The 26,147-nt window shown below is 38.9% G+C and overlaps 1 protein-coding gene across 2 annotated transcripts; it reads right to left on the bottom strand.

The window, feature by feature from the left end:
* Positions 1–1,940: 1,940 nt before the first annotated feature.
* Positions 1,941–25,621, bottom strand: gcgrb (glucagon receptor b). Of its 2 annotated transcripts, none has more exons than XM_085912095.1 (14): positions 25,494–25,621; positions 11,304–11,445; positions 11,133–11,229; positions 10,937–11,047; positions 9,058–9,146; positions 8,744–8,850; positions 8,390–8,546; positions 7,590–7,749; positions 7,270–7,330; positions 7,031–7,100; positions 6,085–6,173; positions 4,045–4,189; positions 3,844–3,885; positions 1,941–3,567 (listed from the first exon to the last, which is right to left on the bottom strand). In XM_085912095.1, the coding sequence occupies exons 2-14, from the start codon at positions 11,355–11,357 to the stop codon at positions 3,148–3,150; spliced, it is 1,602 nt and encodes a 533-aa protein (XP_085768221.1). In that variant the 5' UTR covers positions 11,358–11,445; positions 25,494–25,621; the 3' UTR covers positions 1,941–3,147. The 2 variants fall into 2 exon arrangements, with proteins under 2 accessions (XP_085768221.1, XP_085768222.1); XM_085912096.1 differs by having other exon boundaries at positions 10,937–11,044.
* Between the last annotated feature and the right edge of the window lie 526 nt (positions 25,622–26,147).

Here is a 26,147-nt window from a genome sequence, read left to right as displayed (position 1 = left end):
CCGGCAGGCAGAAAAAATGTGAAAGGATGATTTTGCCTCACGTCGGATTCTTTTTATCATGTTAGGGCTCTAATGAAACAACACAGCCTGCTCACATTCATATACGCTTAAGTATGTAGTAAATTTTCGGTTGCCTGCATTTCCCCACCCAAGCAGAATTGAATAACATCTACAGGCTTCCATCCACTCGGTCAACTTCATTCTCCACACATCGAGTCCTGGCTCGGTGAGGGAACAAATTTACCCTAACCCTAATTTATCCTCTTGGCGAGGTAAATGATTTTGTGCACACTAAGGTATGACTCACAGTCTGTGTTTCATTACCAACTGAAATAGTACTTTACATTGTTAAGGCTCCTTGGAAAGTTTAACGTCAAGGTACATGAGGAAAACACAGTGTGGGAGTTATTCAACTTTGCCCTCCATCCTTCCTTTCCTCCATTACTAGACACACAAACGCCACAACAAACATGAAGTGTTTTTTCCCTTCTCTGTAAAGTTTAAAGCCAACATATTGATGGATGTCTTCCTTGGGTGGTTTCAGTGTCGTTATGTCATTGTTTTTCTTTCTCCAAAAATAACTCCTGCTGACTTGGTACAGAAAATGCTCATGGTTTCTATTTGACTTTGGCTCATAGGACGTCAACCTGTGAGCACATTGGAGAAAACTGAAATGTCAGCTCTTTAAGATCAGAGACCCATTGTGGGAAAATTGGATTGAACCATCATATAATTATTCATGAATCTTTAATATACTTATATTCAGTCACGCATTCATTAATTATGGAGAAGAGGCCTTTTTGTTCAAGATGGAATCATCTTTATGATCTTCTCGGCAGTCTCTCAATTGCATTGGCCTACGGTATGTTCTGAATTTCCATAGTTCATGAATGCCTGTCAGCGGGCTTATCTGTAGATTGATATTCAACACAAGTTAAAAGCAATTTAGAAGACATACAGTGGGCTCCCCTGTCACATTTGTCATCAACACTGAAAGCAATTTAATCCAGTGGCGGTTTTATGCATGAGCCAAAAGAGCAGACTAAAATGCAGTGGATAAGACCCACCACCAAATCGATCATTTTACTGAGCTCAGCTCCTATTGGCCGCCACAAAATATGAAGCTTCTTGATATAAATACAAGATGTCAATAAGAAAAGTAGGTTCAAATGGAACTGGGCAGGACTATGTTTAGTACACCTAATGTTGCATCTCCTCTGACAACAGAGTCTAATAGGAACTTAAAATAAAGTCACATGGGAAACACTTTGTACTAACACCACCACGTCACAGAATAATGTCCCAAAATGAGCTTTAACCAGAGCTGCCAACATATTGAAATTCACTTTCAGGTCGATTTATCGGAGTTGTCACATTTATAAAATTCTGCCATGAACATTACAGTGAATGAAAACTGCTAAAACTAAAACAAGAACATTAGCTTTATCTTCCACTACATCATTTCCACACAACTCCAAATCTCTCACATTCAATACATAAAATACATAGAGGGCCACTCACCAGAGTAAATGTTACAAAGGTTAGTACATTCTCTCTAAAGTTCTGGAAAAAAGAGAAGTACTTGCGAAATCATAAATTGTGGCATGGTGGCTAATCACACGTTTCAGTTGATTCTCGCTGCTCACTGCAGTGTTTTAAAAAAAATGTGATTAATAAATCATCGGTTATGCTCTTCATCTTATAGTATAGATTTTGCAATGCTAAGCACGAGAACACGCACATCTTAGATTTACTATTTAATGAATACCATCCATTTGTCAGCTGTTGTGAAAATAATCATTACCATAGCAGCTTGGTATTTAGAAAAGAAATACACGTGTTTTATGGACCAGAACACATTTAATTGAATGCACAGAGACACAATCCAACATAAAAATTGACTTTCAGGTACTACTTGTCTACTGTTTTCACATAGCTAAGCTTGTTTTCAGGCTCATCTGACTTTTGAAATGGTAAATGTTTTTTTAAGACTTGAGTCAGCTGTCTTTCATTTGTTTTCATATTCTATTTTACCCACCATATACATATTTACAGACTAAATTCCATGTTGTCATACTGCAGTACAACAAATTAATATTTGCCATATAATCTGAAGGAAAATAAATAAAAAATAAAAGATAAATAAATTTTTCACTCATATATATATATATATTTTTTTTTTTAAATAATAAAAAAGCCATTGTCTACACATGGCACATTCTGCTTCAATGGAAGAAGAAAATGTGAACGAAGATCACGTCAGTGACTGTGCTATTCTTTCAAAAGAACTGCTAGTGCAGCAGCGACAAAATGCATGGCCTTCCCCTTACAATGGAAAGTTATTGTGCAAGGACTTTTATTCAAACACGCTTTATTCAATTATGCGTGTGCGCGCATCTTTCCGATAAAATATAGAGGTGAAAATGTGAGCGATGACAGAATTGCACAATGTTGGTGATTTAAAGCAGCATCACCTACTGCAACACAAGCGCTCAATTTGTGTTACATTGCTTTTCAAATCTTACAATGCTAGCATGATCCTATGTATTGTCTTTGAGTGAAAATGACACGATTCCAAAACATCTAGATGTGGCAGCCAGTTGAGTCAAACATTACACCCATATTTCACCATGATACATTTACCAAAATATAGATAAAACATTGAAAAATGTAACAATATAGACACACATTGAAATTTATACATAATTCTCCCATCCATTTGGCTTTGGTCACTTAAAAAAAAACATTTAAACAATGCGACAGACGCGCTAGTAGTCATTTTGCTGTAATACTTTAAGGACTGCTCTAGGTGCTGATGCGTTCAAGTGATGCATTCACATTCAGTTCCATCAACTTTTTTTCAAAGGCATTGATGCTCGTGTTGTAGAGTAGCACAAATGCAAATCCAATGCAACAAAGACACAAACAACAGAAGCATATTTCCAACAACATTAAAAGTACACAGTCACTAACACAGTCAAACACATGATTTAAGTTGGACTCATCAATTTGTCTGCATGTCTGATGTCCCTCAAGTCTTGTCTATTTTATTTTCTCAAGCCACCCCCAAACCATGACATGTTCCTTTTAACTCGTTCGTTGGTTAAAAGCATCAGTCTTGCTGATCAGTGCACATTCATGTAAGCTTCAGACATTGGTTTCTTTTCCTTCCATTGGGTAAGAGTGGCACTGCGCCCTCTCGTTTAGACACAGGTCCTCCGGGGAGTCGCTGGCATGGCTGGCGGAGCCTCGATGGGGGAGGAAGGAGAGATGAAAGGTGTGTTGGTTGACTTTCCCTATCTTGTTGCTGTAGGACACGACCAACTGGCGGTTTTCATCAGTCGCTGTGGGGCTGGATGAGCCTCTGTCAGCTTTTTTGTGTTGAGGTGTCCCCAATGAGCCCCCGCTCGGGTCACTGGTGTTATTGTCAAGGAGATCAGGCAGGTTTCCAGTAGCGATGCTGCCGCTTTTGACGTGTGGCGTCTGGCTGTGGGTGTGTCGGTACTCCTCGTCGATATCTTTACCCAGCTTCCAGCGCTTCCACTTTTTCAGCATTTCTGACTGCACCTGGGGGGATAATGGGATCGCTGATGGGATTGCTGATAGCCGCCGGCAAAGAGCCATGTTCACATGATGGGGGAGATTAAATAAGACACTCAAGTGGATGGATGTTGCTTGCCAAAGGGTACATTTCAAAGTTTAGTGATCACTAGAATGTCAATACGCTTGTCCTATTTCGTGGTGAAGGCGGAAGTAGAGCAAAGCTTTCAAAGATGGAAAAAAATACTACAAAAACCAAGGACGGTGATAATCAGGCCCTCAGTATATGATCACCTCTCTCACCTCTTTGTTGACAAAGCAGTACAAGATGGCAACCAGCAGCCCCTGTGGAGAAAGTTAGAGTTGGCGAATGCGAGGAATTTTTTTCTTCCCTTTGGCTTGTTCATAAAATAAATTCAGCAATGGAAATGGTAGACTATAATTTTTGGTCTTTTTTTGGCAAGATCATAGAATTTCATTGACCAACTGCGCACTACTTCGGACCTGGAAGGAGTTGAAGAGGAGATCACAGAAGAGCCGTATCAGGCGCAGCATGGAACCTTTTGGGACGGACTCGTCGATGACAAAGGTGAAGAGAATGGCGTGAATCCCCAGCAGAGGGATAAGAGTCAGAGTGGATTTTGCTAATCTGGACCAAAATACAAAACATTGGATGTACAGGACAGTACAGTAAACATGCTACATTGTTGGTTCATAGTCCCGCTATTTCACAAATTTGTTTTAGTCAGTATTTAGTAACTATTTTTTTTTGTTGGCCACATTCATTTTTGGTGTAATTCCACTATTGCTTTACACTGTAAATCTGAAAGACTGAAAGCAGGTAGTAAGCCAATAATATTTAAAGATCATCTTTGTATATGATGAAAAGTGGTAAATCCTCTATAATCCTGTTTTTTCCATCTACAAAACATGACGGCTGTAGTTTCATTTTATGACGTACATTTTTAGGACATGATTACTAAGACATATATATTGTGAAATGATACTTTTGTTTGTTCGGGAAAAAAAAAGGATGGATCAGACGGATCACTGCAACACTGCATTTTGAAAGGCAGAGCAATGTTAAAGATACGAGTGTATGTCGTATAATTGAAGTGTTTAGGGATTATAGTTTTTTTTGTATATTTGTGGGCTAAACCATTGAAGCATCTGCAAGACTGACGGATTCGTTCTCATTTAATACATGTACTATACTAATATAGACTACAGCTGTTGGCTGTGTGCCATTTGGGGTACATTCTCGTGTGTGCTTGCACAGCTGCACACTTTTCTGACTGCTCAGATCCTCCCGTGGACTTAAGTATGTCACTTATACACCATAAATAAAGGGAGTGACCCTGAAATGAGCATTCTTGGTCTCTCCTCTTGATACCTCACTTATCCTGTCTTCTCTCATAGACTGAGATGCCTTTGCTCTTGCACACTCCAGAGGCTGAGTAAGGCCAGCGCCCCAAGGTGAAACATCATATTGAATGTTTGGAGTCATTACAGCTGTCACAGTGGCAGCTGTCACCCGCCGATCAGCTGACTCGAGCTTCAGCGTCTCGGGGGTTCACCCACTGCCCAATGGCACTAATGTGTCCCGACAACATTATGTCCATGGCCAAATATTCACATTTATGGCAAAGAAAGAAGAGTTCAGTGCTTTTTCTATGACCTTTTTGCAGGCTGGGTGTTTGAAAGCGTTGCTCATCAATAATTGCAGTCCTCGTAATGGAGCCATTAGTCAGATTTGAATCATTTGCTTTCATTTAATCTATGCTGATCGAAATCCGTTAAAGTGGGTGAGGCGCAAGCAACACAAATTTGTGCAAATACTTGTTGTTCGAAACAAGCGCTCAGTCTTGAGCACAGCTAGAATCTTATTAAGTTATTGTTATTGGATTTACCAATGGCATAATGCTAAAACAGATGCTCCCTCCAAAAAGTCTGTGACCATTAAGATAACTTCTAGATCCACAATGCAAGTTCATTTCACACTAAAATTTAACTTAACAAATGCATTTTGATGGAATTCACAGCTCTCATGGAAACTCCACGCTCTGGAAATTTGGGCCACCTTCACGGAATCACGCCTCTTTGGTGGCCGTACACAAACTTCCAACTTACGCAAGGAAGGTGTGTCAGATATCTGGATGGAAGAATAGCCACAACTTGAAGGTGTGCTAGCCAGGTGCGTAAAAAAATAAAAACTTGAGCACAAACAGAATAATATGGGTCTTAGTTAGGATTGGTATGCTACTAGCCAAGGTTCCTTCTTTATTTAAATTTGGTTGCATGATTTTTGTTGGAATCTTGCCTTGTTGCTCACTGTTGCAAGCCAGTGGTCATCTGTCCAAGGCAATTATATCTACATCTGACATCAATCTTAGGGAGTTGTCAATTATTTGTGAAAAATTACTATTCATGGTCTGGTCCGATCGCTTTCCACCAGGAATAGCAGGGGCTCATTATACAGCAATTGCATGCAATTTCCAAGTCGACATGTTTCAATTGAAATTACAAAAAAAAAAAAAATCTAACCTGAATTTGTAGTCTGTGTATCTCATCTGATGAGCTCTGAGCTTAGACATCAAGATTTTGATGATTCGTACAAAAATGAAGAAATTTATCTGCAATGACAAGAGACAGTGACTGTATCTGGGTTACTTTGATTTTATAACACTTACATTTACTCCCAGTACTTCCAACCAGACTGTGTCCAACACAAATGTACTTGCACACACACAAACACAGAGTTACCATAGAGAAAAATAACAACATGGGTAAATACACATACTCATTAACAGTCCGTATGATCTCAAAAAACACACTACATTAATCACTGGAAAATATCTTTTCATTTGTGAGTCTGTGCGTAAAAATTGTTCATGGGAAATGTTGTTTGGGTACACTTCTTAGAAATGCTCTCAGTGTGATTGATTGGTCAAGTGGACACCAAAACGCATTGAATCAACATTATTTGTGTGCATGCTTGACACTTACACAAACTGTTCTCCACACACCAAAATAAACACAAGTGGAAAGCTAACAACATGCGCTTTCTACCAATAATGTGCGTTGTCATCAGAGAGGGTGCTTGACGATGTCTGCGATGTGTGTGTGTGTGCGTTATGTGTGTATGTGCCCATTTTGCTGTGTGTGGAGTTACTTTGTTCCATTTCCTTTTGTAACATATCATCTTTAGTCTGTTTACAAGAAGATTGATTAGAAGCGTACCAATTTGAGATCACATCATTACAGCTACCTCGTAATGATTTGTAAATATTATTTTGTCACATGGCAGTAATCATGATAAAATGCCACTTAAGCCTGTTCTTCAATACGCAAATTAATACAAATCGATATTGTCAGATTTTCAACCTGATTCTTGATGAAAAGCTTGACTTTTTTGTTTTTTACCTACCACCTGTACTTGATTCGCATATTGCCACACAAAAACAAAGACAGACACAGTGAATAGACTTACCAGGTAAGCAACCAATATTGGGGAACGAATGATCCACCAGAATCCCATGTTAATATTTCTCTCCCAGCACCTAGACACACACACACGCACACACGTAGGCATGCACACACATACAAAAGAAACACACAGACACGGTGTACTCGGTGTCTCAATACTAGAAGCTGTGCATACATGAAATTAACATTTCTCCTAAAGGTAGATGAGAGAGGCATACAATCCCATTGAGAAACATGACTCACTCTTCATTCTCATAGAGGTACTTCACTGTGATCCAGGGCGAAACAAATACGAGTGGTGCTCCTGAGAATAAAGGACAAATGTCAAGGTTGGATCATTTCAAGAAAAACATTCTAAAGGCATAAATAGTGACATCATTGATTAGCCCTCCTCGAAAGAACTTTTTTTTTTTTACTGGGCTTACTTGGATTTTACAAGCCCATCAAAAATTCCTAAATAGTTTTACTCCACTTTATATGATACATAACCGTGCCAGTTAATGATGACTCTGAGAGTAAGTGCTTATTATGTGACAATGGCAAAAAAAAAAAATGCTATTTACCCCAACCGATGGCCATGTAAATATAAAAGTACTTCTTCTCACTAAACACAGTGATGACGAGCAGACTGTGCAGATAGATGCCCTCTACCAGCAGCCAATAGTTGTTGGCCATCACGGTGTACTGCATCATCACCATAGCGCCCCGACACCACATGACAGCCTGCACAGTAGTGGGGGACAAATAAGACAAGAACTGCAACCATGTTCACTCTTGTGCTTTCAATTTGTTCTTGCTCATTTATCAGAGTCAATTGCGTCATGATCATGGTCATTTCAGTGTGATCTCACAAGAATGTGTCTTTGCGTGTGCGTGTGTTTATATATGTGTGCATGTCACTTCTTGTTTGAGTAGTTATATAACAAAAACAACACTATGAAAAATTTACATGAAAATAAACTTGTGGCAAAAAGGCGAATTGTCATTGCTATGGCAACCCCTATTCACTTATTTAAGTGGTCTACAGTATTAGTGGACCAGGCAGGGCTGCTGTCAACACTAATAATGTATGCATTATAAATGCGTGTATGCTAAAAATAGTTCAAATGGTCAAAACGTTTCTTTTTTTTTTTTTTTTTTTGCTATTCAATGGCCTTTTTCTTTTCCAATGCAGCTTTAAATATAGTCAATCAGACACCAATTTATTGCTTGTTGTTTTTGTTTGATGCGTATTATAAATTCCTCTCCATTGGGACCCTTGATTTTATTGACAAAAGTGCTTCTCCTTGTAATTTCATTAAATGAGCTTAACTCCCAAGGAATTAAATTCTCCTAGAGACTGCTGTGATGCGAGTTCTCTAACCGGTATGTTGATCCAAGTTTGAACCCGACTTTCACCACTGCTCCTGGGGTCCAATGTAAGGGTCAGCAGGGCATCTTTGACCAAAATGGAGATGGCTCTCAGGATGAAGGAGGCAAACAAGTTCATGTGGATGTTGTTCCTCATGCAGTGCAGCTTCCTGGTATAGAGTTGAAACTGTGTGACGAGGTTCAACTCATAGAGACGTTCTGTCACTTTTCACTTTTCTCCTCATACCCGACTCCCATCTAAGATTAGTTTCTAGCTTCCATTGTTCTGGCTAATGTTTATGATTTCCCCCCCCCCCCCTGTTTATTCCTTGACTGTTTCTTCCACCTGTTCTACTGGATGATTTACCTGAAGCTGATGAGGATTCCCAGGGCCAGTAAGAGAGCTCCCAGAGAAAGTGAGTATCCCACCGTATACATGATCCGAAACTGACTGAGGATGCGACCATAGTGCTGCTGTAAACAAAGCAGAGGTGGGGCTTTATCATCATGCAAAGCTTTTACTCCACATAGAAAAGAGCTGTATGAAAGAAAAAAAAATCACATAGACTTTATACTGTCCTAATATTAGCTGCCCATCTGTGGTTTAAAACTGCCTTAAAGCAGTTCAAGAAGTCACACATTAGCATGCATCATTTGTAACACGGACGAACGCACACTCACCTGGCCGGGGTCATCCTCACATTCACTGGTATTCTTCTGGGCCCATCTACCATCTTTGCCACAGAATCTGTACACCAAACCCTGCTGGACTGTTCAAACAAGCACATAGGTACATGATGAGGACCACCCTTGTACCTTCAATTTAATCTTCATTTTAAAAGCATTTGTATGGACCAATATAACAAAAATAGCTCAAGAGAATTGAATTTAAGAGCTGATTGAGACATTTTCTCAAACCAAAATCACTTGATCAATTCTTACACAAATAGCTTGGCATTGTACTGCCAAAAAAACTTGAAGGCATTTCACATTTGATGTACTTTTAGTGGTGCCAAGCATTAAAATGAACAAAAAATTGAAGCAAACAAGGTGGGCTCTTTCTTTTTTATGCGGCTGATTGCATCAACACAATACAACAATTCAACTTCTTTTGTATTAGATTTTTAAATATACAGTAGTTTTGCATAGAACAGTGAACTATGATTTTATGAAAAAAAATTAAACTTGAAGTAAAAAAATAAACACATGAAAAGATTAACATAGACATAAAAAAAAACTAAATCATCATGTAGACATAGTCCTTGAAATTATATATACTTATCGACTCAAAAGCATTTTCATCATCACCATAGTGTGAAGCTTGACCAAGTGATTAGGTAATGACATGGTAACAATAGTCTCTATCTGAGCTCTGGGCTCCTTTCAGCCACATTGACTCAAAAGGACCGATACAGAATAAGCGTGCAACTGTGAAAGAAAGCTTTCATTTCTAAAACTCAGATTTTCTGGACTTATTCAATTGCTACATTTGTGCAGGTCATGAAAGGCACGGACAAGAGATGACCCTTTTTCAAAGTGAATTATCCATCCAAGCATTATGTTTTCTATAGCACTTATCCTGCTCAGGTTTGCAAGAAATCAAATCTTATCCGTGACTTTTGGGACTCCAGCCTGGACTGGATTCCAGTCAATCTCAGGGCACATGTCATTTTGAAATATTAGTTTTAGGCGTTTTGTCGTCTTCTGTCCTTGCTTCTCCCCCAAAACACTGGCCTTGGTGACAAAATAGAAAACAGATTCCACTGTTAATGTTTGGAAGTCAAGAAAGTGGAGGATAAGGAGAGCTACTACTTATTCTCAAACATCTTAGAGCCTGAAGAAATAAGCCAACTCCATTAAGAAGAATAAAATCATTTGTTTTTCCACTTATAAAGAATTAATTAGTGTCGCGCTGTGATTCCCAACCACTGTGCCACATCATAGTGTCCATGATTGCCATGTGCCACAGATAATTACCCAATTACGATTATTTAGTCACAGAATTCTTCATTATTATCACAAAAATATTTAAAATTGTACATCATCTACTTCCATTGACTGAGAAGGAAATCTCCCACAACGGCGCATGTCTACAAAACAACCAAAAGAACGAAAACACCACCCATGTCCAAAACTAGCTTAACTTGAGTTGACTCTGAAAATAGGGTTCTTATGTTCATAGAAAAGTATACATTCATCCCTTTTGTGGATTATTTTTGTGGAAGGACAAACCATTGTCATTCTTATTCAAAGGGTGTCAGCTTTGACACAAAAAATCGGAAGTATATGGTGTATATGGCGATCCTGAATGGAGTCTGTTTAATTAGTCACTCTTGATCCACTAATGCTTTTTAAACAAAAGGCTCATTTTACTTAATGAGTTATGCAAATTAACAGTTAATATTTGGATTCTCTCTGTGTCTTCATTATTCTCCAATGCAAATCAACAGCAATTGTTTTGATTTCTTTGCTGTCTTCATTATTCTCCGCCTTCACCTTTGAGCACAAAGACGGCACACACTCGCACGTTTCTTTTAATGCCATTCAGGAAAACACCGACCTTTATAATGCCATGGCAAGAACCAGGGACATGAGACATTGACTGTGGTTCCAGGGAGTCCATCAGGCCAGCAGGCATACTGGTCAAAGGTCCTATTACACACTGCCCCTGCTGGCGTCACAGCAGGTTAAATTGGCAAAATCAGTTATTGCATTCGTCTGCATTCTTCCCAAAGCAGTGGGAGAGAAGGGCTCACCTGTCGTGGGGGGTACAGAGTTTAAAAAGTCTAAACACTGGTTCTTGTAGCTGCTCCACTGTTCCTTCAGACGCTCCAGGGATGTGGCCGAAGACACCTGTGGCATGGGCTCATGTCCTGACCTTTGCTCGAGTGTGATTGTGGAGGTCAGAATCAGGACGGAGGTCGTACCTTTGTGCAGCTGCAGAGCACGAGCAAGGCCAAGAGGAGACCCACCTGGGACATCCCACTGAAGCTGGGAGGATGAAGGAAGGTGGGGACGAGAACACAGAGGAGGAAGGCCCACACATGAGGCGCTCCGGGCCCGATGTCACTGTACACACCATGGGGAGCGAGTTGTCAGACAGCACGGATGAGAATCACAAATAACGGCAGAGATGAATTTGGAGGCCTCGCGCCGCTGGTAAGATGACTTAATGGCCAGAGTTCAAAGCAAACATGGTGAAGCAGCATTTAGCTTTTATGCTGTGCACAAATGTGAAGTGAGTTCAGCACCAAGTAAATCCATACCTATGATTAACGTCTTTCAAAGCATTTTTTAAATCATTTTCTCTCAAATCCGATTCTTACACTGCATGTTCTGTTTGTCATTTTAGTAAGCTACTTTCATTTCTCTACTTTGAGTTTAAAAATGTATTCAGCTCTTTTCTATGTTAATGCTGTTAAATGCTTTAGGCTACTTTTAACTATGTGAAGGACAATGACATACATTTTGTATGTAATGTGCTTTTTAAAATAAAGACGCGTTGCCTTGTCTGATGTGACTTTGAGATTTTTGCCTACTTTTTCCATCCCTTGAGAACTTCATTTGAAATTGTGCAGATGTGATTTTCTAGACTTCACACAAAAGGTTTTTGTGTCATATGCTGGTATGCTACTGGCCAAGGTTCCCCATTGGTTATGTTCAAGTATAAAGTTGAGTCACTACTTTCCACTTTAAAAGACCCATTTCACTCATCATGCTGCATGTCTTTGTTCCTCCAGATGTAGTCTTTCACTGCTACCAAGGCTGGCTGCCAATAAACATTAGAATCGTCTCAACAACAACAAAAAAAAGTTAATTACTTGAGATAACAGGCTGAAAAGAAAATGAATGGATGGCTACAAAAAAAAAAATACACGACTTTTAAAGTAAAGACAACGATTGGGCCATCAGGACATTCCATGTCATTAAAATGCTTAAAACAGCTATGCCTCTGAAGACAGGAGACGTTGTATGATTTAGAGACGCTGGTTGAGCATCTTCACATACGAAGTTGGAGAACAAAACGGAATCTGAAACGTTTCTGCAAAAAACACCTTATGTGTGAAAACATTTTTGGCTAAAACGTTTCAAATTCCATTCTGTTCCAATCTGTTTGTCTTCACCTTTGTTTGCCCAGTCTTGACATTGAGACACACATCCACATCTCGATGCGTAGGCATCACATCATATTCAGTGCCGGTGGTTGTCACCTTCACTTTAAAACATCTTCGAGACATATGTCATTGCGGTCACTGTATCATTCTACTTCTTCAAAACAACATCCAGCTCTTATTGAGACGAAAATGTCTATGACAGATTCTTACAATTGATCATTTCCAGACGGTGCATCAATTGTTTGCAGACTGAAAAGGACCACTAAAGCATAAACAGAAGATGGAGCCATAAGATAGTTACGGATAAAGGTAACAACAATTTTATTTAGTCATGTTGCTCTGGTCACAAATGACAATTGCTTTTCAATCACAATTTTTAAACTACTGTGAAACATTAGGCTAATATTATCTTTCCAAACTGCAAACAATAATGTTACATTTGATTGCTCCTTTTCCCAAATAGTGATTTAAGGAAGGCATCATATTCATTCAGGATATTGCTTCTTTTTCAGCCTAGGGCGGGGAACATCGTTTTAAAAATGGCGCAAATTGCATAATGAGCAAATCTTAATTTTATGTACTGCAGTTTACAATGACTGAATGTCATTTATGAGGTAATAGCTGTGCCTAAGTTCAACAAGCGTGTATACAAGTACATGAAAGAAATAAAATAGGTACGAATAAGAGTCTGTATAAGAAGGATCATAAGCAGCAACATCAATTTCTGTTTGTGTGCATATTGGTGTGTGCGTGGATCAAGGTGATCTGTTGGAATGAACCAGCATTTGGCAGAGCTTCATGAATTTGCATAGTATGTATGCACACATGCATATTACTTATAAAATATTTGTGCCGACGATTTGCAGTACCGCCCAGAGGAGAGTGATAAAAAAAAAAACTAGACTTAAACATTTCCATGAAAAAAACAACATCATTTCAAATTGTATTTTGTATTTCTTTTTTGGCTTGTCTTAATTGTTTTTATGTGCAAGTGAGAATGGTTTGTCTATGATTGTTGATGTGTGCCCTGCGACTGGTTAGCATATTCATGATATAAACATTTTTGGATAAAATACAAATGTAAAGCAAACCGGATGGAGTACACGAAACAATTCTTTTGACGAAGACCAGACTCAGCAAAAATCTGGCAAATAAATATACATAGAATAAATAACTCATTAAATACAAAGTGGAAAGAGAGAGCTGGTTGGTGGAGATAAAATTTGCACTGCATGAGTGAAAAGTGAACTCTCACAAAATCTAGTAAGATCCACAATCATTTTTCGTATCTAATGGCACAAACTTGGTTAAAGAAAAATCAGCACAGTTTCCGGAGAATCATCAAACTCGTGATGGAAAGATTAAAATAATCAGCAGTCACATAAACACAAATAGAGGGGCATCTTTCATTGTTGTCTTTTGCTTACTGTTCCTTTTCTTTGTTGAATTAATTGGCAGGTTCCATTGTGTCATGCTGGCCACACACACTGTACATAACTGACTCAGCTATCCGCTTTCTATCCACACAGCCCGCAGTGAAAACACCAGCCACATCAGGGTTTACTGATGCTTACAAACCATATTGTTGCTGAACTCAAACCAACCTTTCAGTGGAAAAATGGAGGAATTTCTTTTTCCCTTTGCCAGTCTAATGTCATGTTTAAAGGCAAGCGTCCAATCGATGGTGGTGAAGAACGTAGATAAGGAAGGAAAACCACAGAGCTGAGAGCAATGTAGGAGAGGAAGGTTTGCCCTGTTCCATACATTGTTAGTGTCCATCAGCAGACAGAAAACAAGCAAAAACCTAAGTTCAGATATTGGACAGACGTGCACAAACATACCCAAATATGTGTGTGTGTGTGTGTGTGTGTGTGTGTGTGTGTGTGTGTGTGTGTGTGTGTGTGTGTGTGTGTGTGTGTGTGTATATCTCGATATTATATATAGATATATATAAATATACACACACATATGTATATATATATATGAGATTTCATAAGAGTGTGTGTTCTGTCTGTCATGCAATGCTGACCGCATAATCTGAAGTGTGACAACTGCCAACATAATGGTCACAACAGAGCTTGTGAGTGTGTTCCTCTGTCTGTATGTGCATGTGGTGTATGTGTGTGTTATTTCTACATACATGACAGCACATGTGCTGTTTAATAAGACAATCGCGGTACCCAGATGAAAACACACGCAAGATGTTGGACACAAAACTTAAACAGTGTGGGTGACATTGCACCTGAAAAAGCTGTTTTCATATTTGTAGCTTTATCGATTCAGTGCAGATTTGGATGTAAAATAAGAACGATTAGACATAAAGTCAAATGGGTTCATCACAAGCAATATTCAGCCTGAATAGAATGTTGCTTTTTTTACGACACAATTTTGGTAAAATTGCGTCTTTACAACCGCGGTGGTTATCTTTTCCATTACTGGTTGTTTGCGCAGGTGGATGACTGCCCAATTGCAGAAATATAAAAGTATACGAGCTGTGTCAGAAAGGTTCTATGCTGGTGTCACAAAAAATAATAGATGTTTCAAACCCAAGCTACCAAAAAAAAAGCCCTTCCAAGTAATTGTGGTAGTGTGTGTGTGTATATATATATATATATATATATGAATAAACTTTAACGTCGACCTCTGAACTTTGTTGCCCTCTTTGTCAGGCTATCAATCAATTAGCAGAGAAGGATATGATGAGACCAACGAGAACAGACATGCTGAGGAACAACATCAGCAGTGATGAGAACCATAGTAAGCAAACCCAGCATGACCCTCTGACTATCAGTGGTGCTGCTGTGGAAAAGGTGAGCAAGTGCACATCATCAGGGACCAGTCCTGGACCAACAACACCTCATCACTTGTTAAGAAAGCTGTCGTGGAGGTGTTGCTTCTTCAGTCTGCTGCCATCAGGGATGGGCAGACTGACTGCAAAGTCTCAGGAGTCAACACCAGCATGCTGAAGGACAGCTTCATCCACCAAGCTGTCAGGAAAGTGCCCACCTTGTCTCCTCTTCCCCTTTTGCTCTCAAATCAAATATTCTCCTGGACTTTGACACACTCACAAAAGCAATTATATAGTTATGAGCGGCATATTTAGCTGACAACTTCAACTCTTGAATTAAAGTTGGCTATATTTAGTTGTTATCATTTCATGAACTCAAACGCTGTATCCAAACAATAGATTATACTACATGGTGCTAACAATATCCACCCATTCATTAATTTTTCATACTGCTGATCCTCACAATGGTTGTAGGTTTGCTTGAAAGCCCAAGATTAAACTACGCAAACGAATTTAAGAGCAGAGTTAGAAGGAGGGTTGCAGAGGCGCCCAGAGCCCATCCGACTGAAATATGGACTCCAGCCAGGTGCCAGGCCAGATAATTGATTTTTGAGTATTTTCTGATTTATTTTTCCACATTTCCACATGTCCTTGGTAGGAACATCAAAATAATTAAAATAATCTTTATGGGCTTTGTTAAAAAAAAAAAAAAAAATGTTCTGTGAAGTGGTGAGATATCCTTGACCCGCCCCCTGCCACCACCATGAGGGAAAAAAAACTATCTTCACCACAGTTATCCATGTAATAACGCTAATCATTTGAATTTTTAATCACAGAGTGACCATAGGTCATTTTAACTTGTCTTCTGATGCTGCACCCACCCGTGTGTGCACATATTTACCAGCCAGTGTCAAAAAAATGATTTTGCAGGCTTGCAGAGAACCAAGGACTCCAGTTTGAGAACCACTAGTTGAAACATTTGAATTCAAACTGCCATTGTTGCTCATGATAACATATTGCCCTCAGGGGGCTTGTGACATTGAAAGAAGTGTGCGCGCCTCCCGATGACAAAATGTAAGCATGTGTTGGAGTACCCGCCAGCTCCACGTCTGCAATCCTAACCACTGCATCACCTTCAAGCTTTCATGTCAACCATTACTTTGTGTTGAGCAAAGCATACTGACTAAAAGCAATAAACTATATGAAACATGACAAAAATGCAAATTTCTCCCCCTAAAGTGAATTAGTCATCAGTGCCGCTTGGAGATTGAATTGTATTGTCAGAGAATGTGTTACCATGGCAGCAGGCAGTGAGAAGTGCATGGAGTATGCAGTAGTTAAAATTCTTCAACTGACCATTTTATGACTATTTATTAATTCTCAAATGCTATCAAGGGGTCAATCAAGTCATTTCCTTCATCTTCTCCGTTCAACCCATTTTCATTTAATTTGACTTTTTACATTACTTTTCTTTCTTTCTTAATGAGTCATGTCTCTCCTAATGATTCTTTTTAAAATGTATTTTCAGAAAACAAAATCCGGTCATTTATTTTTCCTTTAATATCTTCTGTTAACTTCATCATTACATTGCAGGCTTACTTTCAATGCTTTCAGACTTAACTTCTTCTGAATGTCTCTCGTATGCAACACACTCCCGTCAGATTTCTGTGAATGAGTCTGGGTACTTGTAATAAGTTTTTAAAAAGAAACTGCTCTATCAATAAAAGTCACAAAGACAAAAAAAGCCTTTTTCTGTATACATGCTGAATATTATGATGGGAAAAAAACCACATTAGCATTAGGCTACATCTTCCTCAAACAACAAGGGAACCTTTTGTTCCTAAAAAAATTATCCAAATTATCTTGGAGTAAAGAATTCTGGAGGCTAATTAAGGAGTCTCATGACTATCTCACCACTGATGAATTAATTGATTGATGGATGGATATATTGTAGAATATACACCAAAATCTGTCCACTTGAGTTTCACACATTAAAGTAAAATGCACTACTTTGTTTTTCTCCTTCATACACGCTAAAATATGCATGTTCCATTCATTAAAAACTCAAAGGTGAGAATTTTTGTTGGAATGATTTATACCCCATCCCTTGCATAATGTCAGCAAAGGCCCAAATGAGGATCGGAAAGGAAATATAATGCTTGATGCCTCCCTGAACAAATGAAGCGCTACGATAATCGACATGATTAGTTCACATGAGGGTATGTTGGACTCTATGATAGCCCTTAAAATAACAAGAGGGCATATGTGTGGCCAACAGTTAATGAAAACTTAATTTTCCATCTAATCAGCAGTGATAACGCGTGCGCCCACTGACTAACGGCACACATGCACAGGCACACACATATTCACACACACTGGGGAGCGCTCAGATAATTTTCACAAGCATATGTTCCCGTGTACCCGATGCATAAATTAACAATACATCACCCATGGACATTAGACACACAAACACAAAACCTATTACATCTCATTTATAATATGCAGCGGCTTGCATGGCAGATGTGAACCAACGAAATATTTGCAACATGCAGCTGGTCCCATTTCACAGCACAATCCCATCAGATCATGTGAGATGTAATAAAGTGAATTTGCTGTCATATTAATCCATCCATCCAACCATTATCTGTACCGCTTGTCCCCATGGGGTCACAGGCGTGCTGGAGCTTATTGTCGTATTAATGTTCCGTAAAATAAATACATACACACATGCTTGAGGAGCGCATAGTTTGAGATTAGATGTGGTTTACTGGAGCTATCTTAGACACGCTGAGGTATCGGCAAATGCTTGAAACTGCAACATAAGCATACAGTGGACATTTGTGGTAATAATAATGATTTCGCCATGTGTTGGATGTCAATGACGTGACAACATCTTTAGTGAACATGAAATGAAGATATAGAGGAACGAACATTTTGTTTCTCCAAAACATTTCTACCTTCCTCTGGCCTTGCTCTTCTATCAATCTCTTCATGTCCTTGATGGGATTTCTAGTGGGAGGTGCGCGCTCGAGGAGCAAATACATGTGACGTTATCTTTTATGAGGATTTGAGTCAGTTGGATTGGTGTGCATATATTTCACATCACAAAAATCCTAACAGGGCTTCTTGTCCTGCAATGAGAAAGTAAATTGAGCTTCAAAAGCATGTTGATGTGATCCCCTTTTACACTGCCTTCTAATATTGGTGGAAGAGCAAAGACATTTGGTTGCTCTAGCATCTGCGCTGACTGTGTTATTGTGTGTATTACTTACTAAGATGCACACCCTTAGGGGATTATCAAGGAAAATTATTACTTTTATACTCCTAATTAAGATTTTTGCTTATTGCATATTATGGAAATGTGACATTTTAATTGCTTCAATGTAAATAATGTTAATTGCTTGAATATAATGTGCAGCACTACTGCTAACCTATCATGCGTGAAATTAAAGTAAGCTTTTGTGGGGTATTTACTTTTGTCATTGTGGTCGCTGTATGCACCACATGTATGGATCTGTACATTAAATTATATCTAATTTAGTAATCTGGTAATGATGTGCTCCTTCCATGAGTGATAATGTTTGTCTTTTGAGGGCTACTACTCGCTTCTTTCTCCAAGCTCTAGGCTGTTTGTTAACAAGTCGCTGCTTGAGTTATTTCAACCAGAATTTTTTCTGCTATTTGCCTTGCAGAATTTATTTTGTCCTGGAATAGTCTTTCCTATTTTACATTTTTTTCTTGATAACACAAACTTGGGGTTGCACTTAATTTCATTGTATACTGCCATCAATCTACTGTACTTATCTATTCTTTAAGTGAACGTTTAGTGTGTTGTACATTTCTATGCTTTGGGTTTTTCGACCTAAGAAAAAGACAAAAAGATTTTTGTTGTTCGTAAAGTCACTTAGAAATGTCCTTTTTTTTTTTTTTAAATAAAATATCTATTTTTCAATGAGAATGACATTAAACCAATCAGGAATAAACTCCATACATTGCTAATGTGGTAAATGACTATTCTAGCCATAAACGTCTTGTTTTTAACAATCTACATCAATGCATCAAGGCCTATTTCCATTGAGTTTTCTAATTGGATATGGCCCGGAAAATAATGCTTAAGTGGGGTTGTGGGGATTGCTGTGGATGGCCCCCAAAAATGGTGGCCCACTACTTGCCCCTGTGTGTATAGATGAATGTATATGAAGCTGCAGAAAAACATGTTAATAAGACCACCGAGAATCATTTTCAGCATATTTCTGCAGTGCTCACATAATTGCCTTGTCCAACAAAGGAAAAAGAAAATTGGCATGGCATTACTCTGTGTGCCCTCCACTCACCCACTCTCTCGTTTCCTCGAGGTGTGTAAATTCGGAAAGAATGTCACTGATCTTTCTGATTCCTCCATTCACTCAGCGTAACCGACATTATTTGATTCTGTTCATAATAACTTGACCTGAAATTAGCAGCATTATTAGAAGTATCCATTGTGCCAGAGCGATAATGGTTGTCAGAACAACAGGAGCCATGACAACAAACAGACTGCATGACTAAAACATTAACTGGGAGTTACTGAAAGACATGAAATGTGATATCCCAGACGGTATAAATGTCTACTTGTCAAATCCGATCCATGTGCACTTGTTGGGATACAGTCACATACTTGCACACAATAGCTAAATTATCCATTCTCAAATCTCGTCTTGAGGGAGTGAAAGGCAACACTTGAGAAAATATCTTATGGTCATGTACAAAATGTCTCACTTGACTTATTCACAGAGACTGCATTTGACATTTGTCTCATCATCCTCCCACTTATTCACCTGCCTTTCCATGTCAGCCATTCACACTATAGAATATTATGTCCTCTCGTTACATCTTCAAGTGTAATTATCATGTTCCAAGTATGCAACTAAGGGTTCCTGTTCTAAGACAGGCTTATCCAAAGATTTCCACCATTCCTCTGTTGGTTCTTTTAAAAGATATGTGCACTCTTTAATATATTTCAGAAAATACCTTTCAAAAAAAATCAGCCATTTACTAGGTTCCAATCTGAATCCACAGAAATAGGCACACTACCTTCATGTCTATGTCAAAGTATTCTTATACTGTAGGTCAGGGATGGACCATCTGCTTCGGGTAGCATTAGACCCCAAAACACACAGTAAGTAGCCCCTGGATTAATCCCCCCCCCTCCAAATTATTGTGTTTATATTTAGGTCGGAACGGTCGTACTGGTTAGTACGCCCGCCTCACAGTTTAGAGGCGTGGGGTTCAATTTCGGCTCTGGCCTTCCTGTGTGGAGTTTGCATGTTCTGCCCGTGCCTGTGTGGGTTTCTTTGAGGTACTCTGATTTCCTCCCACATTCCAAAAACATACATAGTAGGCCACTTGGATCGTTCGCGTGGATGTTTGTTTGTCTTTATGTGCCACAATTGGATCAGGGTGTACCCAACTTACTGCCGTAAATCAGCTGGGATAAGATCCAGCACGCCCGTGACCCTCGTGAGGACAAGCGGTTCAGAAACAGGATGGATGGATTTATTTAAATCTAAAATGGTGCTTAAGGTTCAATATACCTAGGTTCTTTCCTCCAAAAATGTGGGTAATTTGGGGGAAAAAAAATCCTGGTAAAAAAATTTATATTAAAAACTATTGTGGAAAAATATATAAAAATATATCAAATATGTATCGACTGAAGTTTTAAATTTCACCACTGACATCGCTTGGCAGACATTGCTTGGTTGCACTAATGCTGAGTCTTCTACTGCAACCTTAGGAGTCATAATAATAGTTTGTGGATTTGGAATGATATACAGGACAAACATTCAAAGAAGCTATGCTTCATAGTAAAAGAAAAAGAAAGGGCCCCCTATGGTGGCAGCAGTGCATGCAACTTTAGTCACTTCTCAAAAAGGTTAACGGGCAAATGCAGAAAAAAATCATGTGAAGGTAATAACACTTTAAAGCAGCGGATATTTATACACAAACAGTGCAGTAGCACAAGAAGACAGACACGCTCCATTTGCCATTTATTATTTACACACAGTAAATAAATGAATAAAAGCATCATACACTGACGCCCCCCAAAAATCCAATAACAGCGAGACCGCGAAAGGTAAACTGTAATGCAGTGAGGGAACAATGCATATTTTTATAAAGTAAAATGTTAGAGTGCTGTGTCCATTATTTAAAAAAAAAAAAAAAAAACATAACAAAAGAACTCAGCCTTTCCATTAATTTCAAAAGGGAAAAATTATTTGAGATTTAATGGACACATCAGAGGTAAATGGCTTTATCAAACTGATGCTCAGAATGCGTGAAAGCATGTTGAGGTATAAAGAAGGAGGTGATTTGAAAAAGAGCTGTCAGAAAAATGGCAGAAACTGAGAAATGTAGTGGAGGACAGAAAGATAGTTCATTTCGAGCCAAGGGAAATTGTGAAAAAAGCCATTCCTCATCAGGCAGCAAAAGATGATCACTATTATGGAGTGAACAGGACACATGAGAGACTTGGATGCAAAGAGAGGTGAGATGAGGTGAGATGACAAATGACGCAGGTGCATCATGAATGTGACAGAGCTCTTCAAACTTTTCCATTTCACTGGCAGGCAGAGACGTTGGCGAACACAATGAGGATTACATTTGTATGGATTAGTAACAATTTTGTCAAACAAACAACGTGGAACACATGCGCAAACATCATAACTCATTAACATGCACCGTTTTGACTACATTATAACAGAACGTGTCGTTATGAAATTGTGCTACAGCATTTTCCAGGTCGGTATTAATTTGCATATTTCAGAAGGGCAAACGGAGCAGTGGTTGAGAGCATTAAACTGAATCAACAAGTGAACTGTTGTCATTACGATAACGTTTGCAAGAAAGTAACATAATCCTCAACATGAGGTCAAGCACAAGCTATAAATAGTCATTTGTAGGATTGAAATACCCTTTTTAAATTGCATAATGTTGCAAGATGAGATTATGTTGCAGACTCAAATGTGCTCACAAGTACAATTCTCGATAGCCAAGCAAGTGTAAAATATGTTAACATCTAACATGCAATGTGTTTAATGAATGTCATTGCTATTTAATAAAAAAAAAAATTAAACACTGTAAACCATTTTTGTTTGTTTGTTAATAAGGGCAATGAATGACTTGAATGAGCTGCGTCTTCTTTTCTGCTCGTGTAAAATTGTGAATTTCAGCGATTGCCTAGGCACAGATTTACATAACTATATATAGAGATATGAAAATGGACCTCAATTTCGCTAGTATGGAAAAAAGAAATATCCTGTAAGTCTCTTTGTCTTTGCTGCACGGCAATGGGCAAAACATGACTTCCTTTTCCCTGTGGTCATTTACGGACAAATTAGTGACATCAGCTTTGGACTAGGAGGAACATTATTAATGTGATTTTGTCATGAAGAGACACGTGTGCGTGTGTGCGTGTGTGTTCATGTGTGTGCAACTGTGCATACATGCATGCACGCGCATGTGAGGGAGACACAACATGCGTCAAAGGCCAGTCTCGGTCTGTGTTGATTAAATAAACAATTCTGTTTGTAGCGCAGACCTTCTCTCACCACGCGTGCATTGAACATACACACACACACACAAGCATGGCACACCTCACTTGTCACTAAGAAGTCATTTTTCTGAAGAGAGAATAATGAAAAGGAAGGAATCCAACCGAAAATCCTAATACTGCATCTGCAACAAATGTATTCATCCATCCTCCACACTGTTCATCCCATTCAGGGTCACGAGATGCTGTGCCAGCTGACTTCAGGCAAAAGGCGGACGCTGCTTACACGCTGACCTGGTTGCCAGTCAGGCACAGGCACATATAGAAAAAGACAACCTTTCTCACTCACATTCACACCATCACTGGATGGGAAACGGAGCAATGTTGATTATGGTAACCACTACACCATCAATGACTACATCGAGGTCATCGTGGCTAAGTGTAAACACGCAACAACTCAGGAACAATGAAAGAAATACTTTAACCAGCATTAACACTGCACGCTTGTTAATGATATACTGACTTTGCGTATGAGAGGCGTGACAAGAGTGCTCATGCATGATCAGTCAAGCAGAACCGGAACACACTAATGAATAAAGAACAGAGGCAGATCAAATGGAAGATCATACAAAGAAAACAGATATGAAATATTTAGGACAAGCTTTCACATGAGTCGGTTTCACATTCCAAACACATCAGCAAGGCTTCTAAGCCGCTGCAAAAAAAAAACCCAAAACAATCAGCTTTCAATCAGCAAGAACTACAACAGCATTTTCGTGTGCAATTATGTGTTGTGCTTTTTTTTTTTCTTTTCATCAAACTGGCAAGTACAATAGTGGAGTCTATTCTGTTATGCTTGTATATCTGAAGTGACTGGCATCTTCTCTAGCGGCGATCGTCAAACTGCCTATGCGGGACGATCGATATTCTGATAAGAGCAGATGTTGCAACTTTCATTCACTAGTTTTATCATATCACGCATATCACGTCAGTCATTTCACAGCGAGGAGATCAAATAACAGCAGGAGTGATTACAGACTATTCAGCAGTGGGCCGTGACATCCTAATACATGTGGATGTCAGGCATGTACAATAAAGAGTATATAAAGAATATACAGTGAGCATATGATAGGGTTAAAGAGATGCTACAATGGACTGACCTTGGCTATTCACTCATCTCCTGTGGTGTTAGTACTTTAACATTCAGTTCAATATCATCATCACCATACAGTGCTACCTAAATAAGTTTGACTTTTGTATCAATTCACTATCTCCCATTGAAATGATCTGAAATAGAAATACCATTTCTCCTATTTGTATTAAGCACAGAGTGACTGACCTATTCAATAAAGAGGTAAAAGTGTGGCTTTCATTCAATTCAGCAAGTATGTATATATGCCAAAGTAATTTCATTCAACAGGTGATGGAAAAGCAGCAAATAAAATAAAAAAAAAACAGCAATTTCCAAGAAATGGACATTGTGGAGTACAATTGACAGGAGACAGAGCATGAACGAATCTGTTTCTGCCTTCTGCCACGTCAAGGACTACGGAGCATCCTACGCACTGTATTCAAAGGGGATGACATGTGCTGTTCTGTGTGGCGGAAAATTGAGACATCTGTGTTCATCCCCACAACAGCGCAAAATACCCCATTTTTGCCTGCATCAAGCTGCGTGTATCTGTAAAAAAATACAGAACTCATTCTGGCCTGCAGATTTACACCGCGTCTCACGTTGGCTGGGGAAAAAAAAGCTTTCTGGGGCACTTTGAGATTTTCTTTGAGATTAAAGGTACTTCATAAATTAGATGTATTATTAATCATCATCATCATAAATCTGTGGTAAAAATGAGACTGAGATGTGTCCCACAGCTCGTATCAGGCTGATGGATAGGCTCTGATGACTACCGAAGTTAGTTCAAACATTAATAGACTCAGAGATAAGAGGAGCAATCACTCGCTTGCCTTTTGTCACAACGCTCTGCCCCGATAAAATTCATCAAAAACTTGGCTTTTAACTACAGCAAGACATTAGTGGACGTTAGGCAATTAGTGCACTTTGTGCCTATTTTAAGACTCATACACGCCAATAAGTTCCCAGCGCGTGCGTGCGTGCCTGCGTGCCTGCGTGCGTGCGTGCGTGCCTGCCAGAGAAACTTGAGTGGAAGGCAGCAGTTTTTGCACAATCCTGCAAAGTGGCAGAAAGGCCGGTTATTGTCATGTGGGTAACAACAAAACCTCTTTCAGACAAGGTTAGTAAAGATTTCTTTCCTCATGTGATAACAATTTATAATTTATATAAATGTGGTCATGACAACAAAAATAAATAATGACAACCGCCCTCCCCAAATCACCAATTACTGCTTGAGGAAAAGGAAAGCAAAACGAATTGCATCATAAAATAGATCGTATTATGATCACAAGATGTTGGGCATTGAAGAAAAGGGTATTTATTTCACGATCAACTGTACAGTAATGCGAGGCAAAACGCAATCTGTTATAATAATCAATTCCAACAATACCACTAGTGAGGCAAAAACCTTCGCCATGTGGACTTGCGTTAAACAAAGTTTTAATCAGAACATAGAAAGTGATCTAGCATTTCCATTTTAATAGCCTACACTCGGTCCCATTAAAAACATACACAAAATGTAAATATTCAATGAAATATAAGACTTTCTCTTACCTAAGCTTGCTGGTGTCCTCTTGCACCCCGGGGACACAGACACCTCCAAAGGTCCATCACACACCAGGCGCAGTCCAAGGCACGCAACCAAGACGCATCACCGAGTGCAGCAAAAAAAAAAGAAAGAAAGAAAGAAAGAAAGAAAGAAAGAAAGAAAGAAAGAAAGAAAGAAAGAAAGAAAGAAAGAAAGAAAGAAAGAAAGAAAGAAAGAAAGAAAGAAAGAAAAGAGAAAAGAAAAGAAAAGAGAAAAGAAAAGAAACTGAACGGACTGACCTGTGTCGTTATTAAATGAACTCTTCTGAGCTCTATTTCAGTGTTGAAACGCTTTTTTCTGGTAATGCACTCGCTAATGTTGCAGAGGTGTTGATGAAGAGTGTCTTGGCGCGTTGCACTCGAATACGATATCACAGCAGGCAAGACATTTAAGAGGATTCCCGGCTACTACCTTCAAAATAAAAGGTAGAGTGCATGATTTGTCATTGCAGCCAAGATGAGCAAAAAAAAATTCCTGGTTAGACTTTTCAAAATAAAGGTTTTCCTTTTTAAACAGCTGCACAACTTTGCTCCTTTTTCCACTTTGTAAAATAGTCTACATCAGTTTTAATATTTTTGTCCCCCGAGTTCAAGTTATTCTAGACAAATAAGCTCCAGTTA

This window comes from Syngnathus leptorhynchus, chromosome 5 (assembly GCF_054491065.1).
Source record: "Syngnathus leptorhynchus isolate UIUO chromosome 5, UIUO_Slep, whole genome shotgun sequence".
Taxonomy (NCBI): Eukaryota; Metazoa; Chordata; class Actinopteri; order Syngnathiformes; family Syngnathidae; genus Syngnathus; species Syngnathus leptorhynchus.
This window is presented reverse-complemented; position numbering and strand designations above follow the sequence as displayed.